Genomic DNA, 9,617 nt, shown 5'->3' with positions numbered 1-9,617 from the left:
GGGTGATGATGGTGTTTCTGGCTTAACTCAACAATCCCCGGGGAAGGCACCTGGTACCATGCAAGCCATTTGGGCCTAATTGTGGGTCCTTGAGTCATCACTCCTCTTTCCACGTCAGTTTTCTCAGATGAACAGTAAAAGGTTTGAATGAGACAAGATATCCTGCCTTTAAGCTCCCATAACATCCTAAGATTTTTTCCACCCTGTCCTAGCTCCACTGTGTACAAGTTGCATTCGCTGGTTCTACAATTTCCTCAGGGCAGGGGACAGAGGCAGAGGTGACAGGAATGCAGGGAAGGGTGGCGGCAAGGTTGGCACTGTGAATATAGCAGGCCCCTCCTGCTGCTCTCTCCTCTTCTGGACGGAGAACTGAGGCTCTACTCAAGAAGTCTCTTGCCCAGGTCATGTAGGGACTCAGACCCCACAGGTCCTCCAGACCAACAGAAGGGTGGCTGGACCCCAGCCATGTGTCCAGGGCAGCAGCACAAATCAGACACCTGCCTCTGAGCTTTTCATTTTTATTTTAAAGGAAAAAAAAAAAACAGTGCAAAAACCCATTTTTCAGTGTCAGCCATGCCCACCCCCCACCCCCAGGTCACCCCCCCTGGCTCAGGGCCTGACTCTTCCTCCCGCTCAGCACCCCCTCCCCTCTCATGCAACCCCGTAGGGGCTGGAGGCTCCACTTCCCTGGAGTGCCAGATCCCAGGGGGAGTTGGGGGAGAGATAAGAGCTGGGGAGGCAGCCCCTGATCCACCTGCCCCCCCAGGTCTCCAGCCATGGCACGAGGTACCCCGCTTGGCTCTCATGAACCCTTTCCTGACCACGATACCAGCCTAGGGGGGCATTGATCTGGGGGAACCCTGTCCACACCCCTCTTTGCCCCGGGGCCGGCTCGGGGCTCTCCTCACTGAGGTTGGGGGTTCCCTCCCTCCCTCTGTGGTGGGGGAGAGCGGTGAAATCCCCAGGTTTAAATACCTTAATGAAAGCAGGGGAAGGGGGGAGGAAAGGGCTTTAGATCTAATAAATTATTAGCGTTTTAGTGTCCGTGGTGGGGCGGGGGGTGGGGGCAGGGTGTGGCCTCCAGGGCCCCCCTCCCCTTACTGGTGAATCTCATTCTCTATGAGGCTGTCCTCACAAGACTGGAAGTCTGTGTCCGTGAGGCCGTCGGGCGGCATCAGCAGCTCCTCATCTTGGGACGAGGACGATGGGGGCTCGTCCCCTGAGCTCCCAGGACCCCCATCCCCATCCACTTCTGAGTCCTGCAGCACCTGAGCGATGTATTTCTGAAGAGGGAGGGTTGCGGGGGTGAGTGTGTACAGCTGCCCCTCGTGGGGAGGGGGTGATGGGGAATCTCAGGGCCTGCGGGGGGAGGGGCAGTGGTCCTCCTCCCAGGAAGAGGTGGTGCAGCTCCCACCCGGTGAAGCCAGACATCTCCCTGCACCTGCTCCCCACCACTCCGGTGTCTGGAACAGGCTTCCCTTTCTGGACAACTAATGGGACACCCAGCTTTGGGGCTGAGTCTCCACCAGAGGCCCTTCCCCACCCTTGGCCACGGAGCGGGGCACTCACCGCAGATTTGGGGACAGCAGCAGCACTGGGGGGCCGTCCATTGCTTCTGGGATCCACGGTGTCTGTCTCCGTGTGCTCAATCTTGAGGGGCCCAGGATGAGTCAGGGAGTGAGGGGAACGCCCTTGCCCTCAGCTGCAACCCCGACCCCACACCCTCTTGTCATCCCTGCTGCCCCTGCCCTCAGCTCCCAGCGCTCCCCCTGCCTCCCTCGCCCCACACCTTGTAGTTGTGGGCACTGAGGTATTTGAAGTGTCCGAAGCAGACGTGGCAGAGACAGATGACGATGGTGATGACCAGGACCACGAATGTGAACATGGACGTAGGGGCTAGAAACCCTGGTGTGTGGGGGGAAGGCAGAGAATGGGCTGTTTCCTCTCCTCTGGGCTCCTCCCGGGGCTTCTGCTCCCTTCTGAGTGCAGTCCTACACTCCCATAGCTGTGGCTTCTCCCAGGCCCCTGGCCTGTGACCCCAGGCCCCTGGCCTGTGACCCCCGGCCCCCCTCCTGTGGCCTGCTCTGCCTGAGTCTGGCGGGACTCTCCTCTGCCCTCCCCACCCCCGGTCCCGAGGGCGGTGGATGGCCCTCACCTGTGCGCATGGTGGAGAAGAAGAGCAGCCAGAAGAGGCAGAGGATGGGCGCGGCCACCACCTGGTTCACAGCCCCCGAGTGGATCTTCTTGTCCAGCTTGGCCGGCAGGTAGGCGTAGTAGAGATTGTACCTGTCTACCAGGTGCTTCAGCAGCATGTACATGAGCCCTGGGGGAAGCCACACGGGCCCTGACCTCGGCACCAGCACTGCAGGACCTTTTTGGTCCATCACGGTTGTCCTGGGCCTTCTGAGGTCACCAAAGGGCTGGCTCCCCTTCTTCTGCCCAGTCCCAGTGCAGGACAGAGCCCCAAACTCCTTGCAGGACCACAGAACCTCAGCTTCCTCTGCTTCGAGCCTTTCCCTCTGAAGCCCCTCACTAGGAATTCTATTAGAAAGCCTTTTGTTTGGGTCAACAAACATCCTCGTAAAACCCGTATCATTTTATCTATCCCTGTCCCTGAACAGATGAGTATTAATTAGCTGGTAAGTTCTATTTTCCTGGAGGCTGAGGGAATGGGAAATTTAAAATGAAGACAAGGTGGTTAGTTTGGGAGTTTGCTGCCTTTGATAACCAGGGAGGGCAGTGAAGGGGTTAGGATGTTAGTGGGGGGAAAGGAGAGGCCACTAGTAGGGGTAATAATGAGGCTGAAGAGAAACATTGCTAAATTTGCTCAGAAGGAAGAGGGACTTGCCCAAGTCACATGGTTTAGCTACAGTGGGGTATTTCCATGAAATCCCACCCCAGAATCCAAATTCCTGAGTTTACAGAGCTGTGTACATGTGTGCCCATGGAGCCTGTGTAGGAGTGTGTGTGTGGACACCTCAGTGGGTATGTGACGTATCCAAGCACATCCACTTGAGTGAAGGCACTGGTGAGTGAGTGTGGCCGTGTTGGGGAGACTTGGCCCAAGGGCCCAGTATACCAGCTGGGTCCAGCCTGAGCTGACATGGCTTTTCCCCTCCTCCCCCCAGGCCAGGCCCCAGACTGAGCCAGGGACCTGGCGGGAGGCCCGAGGGGCGGGTCTCCCAGCCGGGGCCCTGTCCACTCAGATGGCCTGCCTTGCTAGAGTGGAGTGGGAGAGATCCTGGGTCCCCCCGAGCAGGGCCCAGGTCCCGGCGCGGCGGTGCCTACCGAAGGGCACGATGATGGGGCAGGTGATACTGTAGGTCATGACCACCGTGAAGACGCACATCATCCAGGCGTAGGCTGCGCCAAACTGGAACTCGTAGGCCTGATGCTGGGGGGGAGATGGGCAGGAGGGTGGCTCAGGGAGGGGAGGTGGGGAGGGCTGGGCTGGAGGGGTTCAGGGCAGGTGGGAGGAGGGAGGAGGGAGGGGGCCAGGAACCCTGGGGCCAGGAAAGAAGCCATGGGGGAAAGGAACCCACTGTCCAGGGTAGGGCAGGGCAGGGCAAAGCCGATGGAGAGAGGAGCTATGGCTGAGACAGAGGTCAGGGTGGGTACAGTGACAGGGCGTGGGGAGGGGACTTCGAGGGATCAGGGGTTGGCAGGTGGGTCGGCTTGGGAATGGGATGCCCAGAGCCCTCTTGTAGGTTAGGGCAGAGGGACCCTAGGTCTAGACACAGACCTCCCCCAACACCTATTACAGAACACTAGACTGTCAGAACTGGCTAGGGCCTTCAGGGTTAGCTATGTCGACACATCGCTGTACACGTGGGAAAACTGAGGCCCCAGATGGGAAGGGGATAACCCAGGGCCATGGAACTCGGCTCTGGGATTCCCAGCACCCTTGTGCCCCAACACTCGAGCACGGCTGCCGCTGTTTCTGGTTGGGCCCACCAGGGGGCGCTGTGCGGGCCGTACCCGCTTCACGTTGCGCCTCTCGGCGGCGGAGCGAGCCAGGCAGAGCCGGATCATGTACATGAGCAGGCCCGGGATGCGCAGCAGGTCCATGGCGTTGCCGATAAAGGCCGAGGCAATGACGTAGTTCACGAAGAAGGCGCCGTTGTCTGGCAGGAACACGCACCTGCGGGCACCAGGCGCTCCAGCTCTGCACCCTTGGGGGACCCAGTGGCCGTGTGCCCACTGCCAGCATGCCTGCGCCCTCAAGGTGCCTTCTTCCACCTCAGTGGACCCTCCAGCTGAGCCCTCAAAGCACCCGTTTCCCAGTCCCCTGAGGTATGAACACCAAAGGCAGATGCCAGAGTGTCCACAGATGCTGCCAAAGTAACCCCAGACACACTCAGTGTGAGTGTGAGCGAGCCCGGAGGCTTGAGCCCCATAAAGACTCACGGAGACAGTGCTCAAGACCCCTGAGGCCACCAGTTTTCAGGCTATGACTGCCTGAGATCTCCACAGCCAAACCCTCATGAGACCCCAAAGACCCGCCAAGGTGTGAGCCCCAGGAAAACTCAGAAGGCTCCCTGCCTTAGACCTTAACTTCACCCAGAATTACTCCCAGAGTCTGTAGCCTCGGACAGAGATCTCCAGAGAGAGAACCCAGGGACCTTTGTCAGTACCCATGACACCCCAAGTGTGAGCCCAAGATTACCACAGAGGGCCTACAGCAAGTCCCCCAGAGCTTGCACCCCTATATAGAGACTTAGTATGTGTCCCCCAAGACCCCCTGACAGGAATTCCCAGGGGAGGGGCCCCATGGAGAACTCCACAGGCACATGCTGAGTAACAGCCCAAGACTTCAGAGGTGTTCCCAGAACCCATGCTCCGAAGTGTGAGCCCAAGAGCCTTCCATAGATACGCAAAGGTGTGGGCTCCAGAGACCTTCAGGGGTACCTCTAAGAGCCCCCATTTCCCTCCCACAGTCCCACCGAGATCCCACTGCAGACCCCTCTCAACCTCGCAGTGAAGCTCCAGATTCCCATGGTTAGTCTCAGGATACAAGCCCCAGAGGCTGCCATAGAAACCCTCAGAGCATGGGCCTCAAGGCCCCGAACACACCTCAGGGGTGACCTCAGAATCCAGAGACCCCTAGACAGCAACCATTGGGACGACCCTGCCCAGCTGTGATATAAGCCCCCTTCTCTTCCCTGCCGCAGGAGCGGGAGCTTTGCTGCACCCTCCTGTGGGGGAATACCCACCCCCATCATCTGGCCTCCTTCCCTGGGGACCCTTGTTACTCACTCAAACCGAATAGCTGCCTCAGCCAAGAACTTCTTGTCAAAGAGCCAGCGGAAGAAGAGGTCCAGGCTGGAGAGGAGAGGACAGGAGAGGAGAGGTAGGGGTGGCTGGAATGGCCCAGGACACCAGGGGAGGGGCGAGTCCCATCCACGAGCTCTGGGGATGCTCCCCAGACATTGGGCTCCCGACTCTGTAGAGGAGGTGGGAGCCTGGATTGCTCCCCCACCCCCTCCTGCAGCCCCCCACTCCAGTTCCCACCCCTTCCTCCGAAGCCCACCTGCTCAGTCCCAGCGAGGGCAGGAGCAGCACCATGAAGATGAGGAAGGTGTAGCACTTGTGCATGGTTGTCCTGTTCTCTCCGGAGCTGGGGCGGGGGCACGGGGGCACAGGTCAGGTGAGCCAGCCCCCGTGCCTTCTCCCCCAGCTAGTGTGGTGTCCTGGGGGGCTCCCTGGGAAGGAGGGGGGCTTCCCGAGGTGAGGGTGCTGGTCATCATCCCTCCCCTGCCAGCTCTGGGACTGCCCAGGCAAGGAGCCTGAGAGGCGGAGGGCCACAGGGAGGTGCTGTGTGAGGGGTGACTCACCGTGTCCAGTGGGCTTCAAAGAAGGCAGAGTAGTAGACGATGGTGGGGAGCAGGGCTGAGAAGCACCACAGCAGCAGGGTGGGGAAGAACTGGGTGATGATGGGGTTCTGCAGAGAGCATGGGGGGGTGCGTCAGGCGGGGGCAGTCTAGTGAGCCTCATTTGCTTTGCTCACCTGCCCCTCCCCTACTGAGCCCTGGGCCCCCCAGCTCTCAGGGCCGCATGTCAGAAGTCCAGAACATCTAGAGGGCAAGGGGTGAGGGGGATGGCCAGGGCCATATGTGCAATCCCAGGGTGAGCGATATTAGTAGTTAGCATTTTTGAACACCTGCTATGTGCCAAGCACCGATCATGTGCTTTTCATGTATTAATTCCTACAACGTTATTACCCCATTTTACAGATGAGAGGCAAAATAAGATGCAGTAAATTATCCAGCTAGTAAGCAGTGGGCTGGGGATCGGAACCCAGGCAGCCTGGGTCTCATCTACTATGCTCTTATCACTCAGTGATTTTCAAAGTGCCTTCCTGTCAACTTTTGAGGCTCCAGGGAGGTTTGCTCTGTGTGTGGCAGGAGGGCCATGTGTTCTCACTAGGGGACACCAGCAGAAGTGGTCCCTCACTACTGCCATCTGAGCGATCTTGCTTTTCCTCATTGGGTTTCATGAAAGATTCCTTTTGGTAAAGGCATTAGAGTCCAAGTTTGGAAGCCAATGATCTGGTCTGAACCTTTCATTCTTCAGTTGGAGAGACCAAGGGATTGGAGAAGGGCTAGCCTGAGGTCACATGGTCAGTTAGGAGTGGACATAGGCTCTCTCTCTTCCCCGGGAGCCCCTCTAGGTATGTACAAACTCAAGGGAGGCCTCTCCTGGGGGGCGGGAGGCAGGGAGCCTTCAGGAAGTGCACAGAGAGGTTGGCAGCCCATGGTCGTGTGGGACCTTCTTAGTGGGGCCAGGCTGGAAAACAGAACAGGAGCGAGACTGGGCAGGATGGCATCTGGCTTCCCCCGAGGAGGGATTTGGGGCCTGGTATCTGCATCTTGGGACACAGCATGGAGGGGTCGGGCATGGGCCTTACGTTGAGGTACTCCACGGGCTTGGTGACGTTAAACTTGTCCATGGTGGTGATGATGATGGCCGGGGTGGTGAGAAAGAAGAGAAGGATGAAGAGGACGACATTGATGACCAAGCAGCGCAACCACCAGATGAAGCCGCGGATGGAGAGGTGCTCCCTGGGAAGGTGGGGAGGCATCACTCCAGGGCCGCATGCCTGATCAGCCCCCAGGGACACCTAGGGACTCCCTCTCCTCCCCACTCCTCCCCCACTGGCGCCCACCTCGGCCCCACGATACTGCCCTGCTCTCCCCCTTTGCTCACCAGTAGATGTTCTGGGGGTCAGGGGCATAGGACACAGTCCAGTTGGAGATGTGCAGGGACTCGCTGCAGGAGGAGGCGCGGGGCTCCCCGCGGCAGGCACAGCCCTGGCACTTACACACGTTGAAGTCCTTCAGAATGCTAGGGGAGGGGGACACGGTTACCAGGGCCTGGAGCCCCAGCTGGTCCCTGGGGGCTGCGGTGGGCAGGCAGGGCTTACATGGCAGTGATAGTCTCGTTGTGGAAGGTGACGAAGGCCATGCCCAGAGGCTTCTCGTTCACTTTCTCCTTCTCCCGCTTGTAGTCCTCCTTCAGCTTCTGCTCCAGCTTCGTGTAGTACTCGATGGCCTCCACCTGCCAGGGCGGGCGAGGTGTGGCCCTGGTCAGAGCCACCGGTCCCCGCAGCACCACCCCAGAGCCCCCTGCAGCCTAGGCACTGCTTTGAGCTCTGTGTGTTCACTCGCTTATCCCTACAATCACCCTGGGACATAGGTACAAGCAGCCCCATCTTACAGATGAGGAAACAGGACAGAGCAGTCCAGAAACTTGCCTACAGCCACGGAGCTAGTAAATACAGTGTAAGCTATCCTCTTGGCTGATTTTTCCTTTTTTATTTTTGAAGTATAGTTGGTTTACAATGTTGTATTAGCTCCTAGTGTACAACATAGCAATATATATATATATATATATTCTTTTTAAGATTCTTTTTCATTATAGGTTATTGCAAGATATTGAATGTAGTTCCCTGTAGCATATAGTAAGACCTCGTTGTTTATCTATTTTATATATAGTAGTATGTACCTATTAATCCCAAACTTCTAATTTATCCCTCTTCCCCTCTTCCTCTTTGGTAACCACAAGTTTGTTTTCTATGTGGCTGACTGTTTCTGATTTGGGGTTTGAAAACCTGGTTGGTCACTGTAGGGACAGGGGAGAAGCCCAACAGTGGGACTAGGGCTTCAAGGATGTAGGAACAGATGGGGACCTGCTGAGGGAGGGGCTGCCCCCCTCTTGCGGCCCCTGCCCCACCCTGGCTGCCTCTGGGGGTCTCTTCACCTTGGGGTATTTATGTGCAAGGACTGCTTGTGTGTGTGTGTGTGTGTGTGTGTGTATTCCTGGGTGCTGGGACAGGCCCCACCATGGGGTGCATCCATCTCTGCTGTGACCTATCTCCCAGGACCTTCCACCCCCCACCCCCCACCCCTATTGGGAATCTGGGGGCCCTGAGGTCTGAGCTGAGGCTGGGCCACCCCACAGCCAGCCCATCCCCTACCTGCTCGCAGCCTCGCACCACACAGCAGCAGAGGTGGCCGCAGGGCTTGGGGTTGATCATGGTGGGGACGTTGTCCTTGCTCTGGAGGTTTGTGAAGTAGAGCTTTCCCCGCTCAGCCTTCTTCCTGTGGGACCCAGGTTCTAAGTCACCCACTGCCCAGCTGGATCTGGCCAGAGGATGGGCAGGTAGCCCAGCTCGGGAGTCCTAGAGTCCATATCCCAAGGACAGGGGCCGTCTTGCTCTTGCATTTGTTTAGGATGCATGGCTCAGACATGTCCCCAGCCCAAGATCTCCTCACCATCCCTTGAGGGCCAGAAGTTCTTCCTATAATCTGGCCTAAAGTTTTCACACTGTAGCTCAGAAAAGGTATGTCCTCAAAAGGGGTGGGGACAGTAGGCCCCTTTCCTCTCACAACAAACTCTAATGTCTAGGCCCAGCTCTTTCCAGAGCTGAACTGACAGGCACTCCAATCAAATGCCGTGGGAAACACTTGGAAGGGAGACAGGCTTCTGAGTGGCAGCCAAGACACTCTCCATAATGGGCAGGGGGCCCTCGGGTGTTGTCCCCCACCCAAGCCCCATTACCTCTCTGCATCAAGGAACATAAGGCGAGCCACGTTGTAACATGGGCGGGCTTCAAGAACCGTGCAGTTGGGGTAGGCCTCCCTGAAACACAGTCCAACATCATCTTCTGCAGGGACACTGCCCCCCTCCCCAGACTTTCCTCCATGACCCCATCACCTTCAAGACACACAGCCCCAATTCAAGCTCCCTCTTTCTTAGTTTGCAAAAATGACAGTTCTCTAAGAAAAAAACTTCAAAATTCCTCCTCATGCTTGTCTGCATAGGGAGAGTGTGTGCATGGAGGTGAGGGTGCTGACCCTGGACCTGAGTGCATATACCTACAGGGCATTGAGGAAGATTCTCGGCTGGTGAACTTTAAGTTGAGAGAAACTGTTTCTAGTCACAGGTTGTTCTCTTAACCCTGTTCCCAGAAGACCTGGTTACAGTCCAACACTTAGCCTTGACCATCAACTGACCCCAACCCAGACCCAAGACTGACTCTCTAACCCTGACCAGAGATTGACCCCAGCTTGAGACGACCAGATAGACTCTTGGCACCTGGTACCTGGAAGGGCTCG

At 57.5% G+C, this 9,617-nt stretch overlaps 1 protein-coding gene across 3 annotated transcripts in view; it reads right to left on the bottom strand.

The window, feature by feature from the left end:
• Positions 1–593: 593 nt before the first annotated feature.
• The window catches only part of TMEM63B (transmembrane protein 63B), a 23,491-nt gene continuing 14,467 nt past the window's right edge, over positions 594–9,617 (bottom strand). For 2 of the 3 annotated variants that reach the window (XM_010973814.3, XM_074348809.1), the window contains 14 exons: positions 9,061–9,141; positions 8,477–8,600; positions 7,424–7,557; positions 7,207–7,344; positions 6,908–7,061; positions 5,835–5,941; positions 5,531–5,617; positions 5,257–5,322; positions 3,979–4,141; positions 3,289–3,394; positions 2,156–2,323; positions 1,790–1,905; positions 1,570–1,650; positions 594–1,283 (listed from right to left, as the gene is read on the bottom strand). In XM_010973814.3, coding sequence (XP_010972116.2) covers positions 1,098–1,283; positions 1,570–1,650; positions 1,790–1,905; positions 2,156–2,323; positions 3,289–3,394; positions 3,979–4,141; positions 5,257–5,322; positions 5,531–5,617; positions 5,835–5,941; positions 6,908–7,061; positions 7,207–7,344; positions 7,424–7,557; positions 8,477–8,600; positions 9,061–9,141 — 1,711 coding nt within the window. In that variant the 3' untranslated portion in view covers positions 594–1,097. The remainder of the gene's footprint in view (positions 1,284–1,569; positions 1,651–1,789; positions 1,906–2,155; positions 2,324–3,288; positions 3,395–3,978; positions 4,142–5,256; positions 5,323–5,530; positions 5,618–5,834; positions 5,942–6,907; positions 7,062–7,206; positions 7,345–7,423; positions 7,558–8,476; positions 8,601–9,060; positions 9,142–9,617) is intronic. The other variant, XM_045509268.2, reaches the window with a different exon arrangement.

The sequence above is a fragment of the Camelus bactrianus genome, chromosome 20, assembly GCF_048773025.1.
Source record: "Camelus bactrianus isolate YW-2024 breed Bactrian camel chromosome 20, ASM4877302v1, whole genome shotgun sequence".
NCBI lineage: Eukaryota > Metazoa > Chordata > Mammalia > Artiodactyla > Camelidae > Camelus > Camelus bactrianus.
The sequence above is the reverse complement of the archived record's forward strand: the minus strand, read 5'-3'. Positions and strand labels throughout refer to the sequence as shown.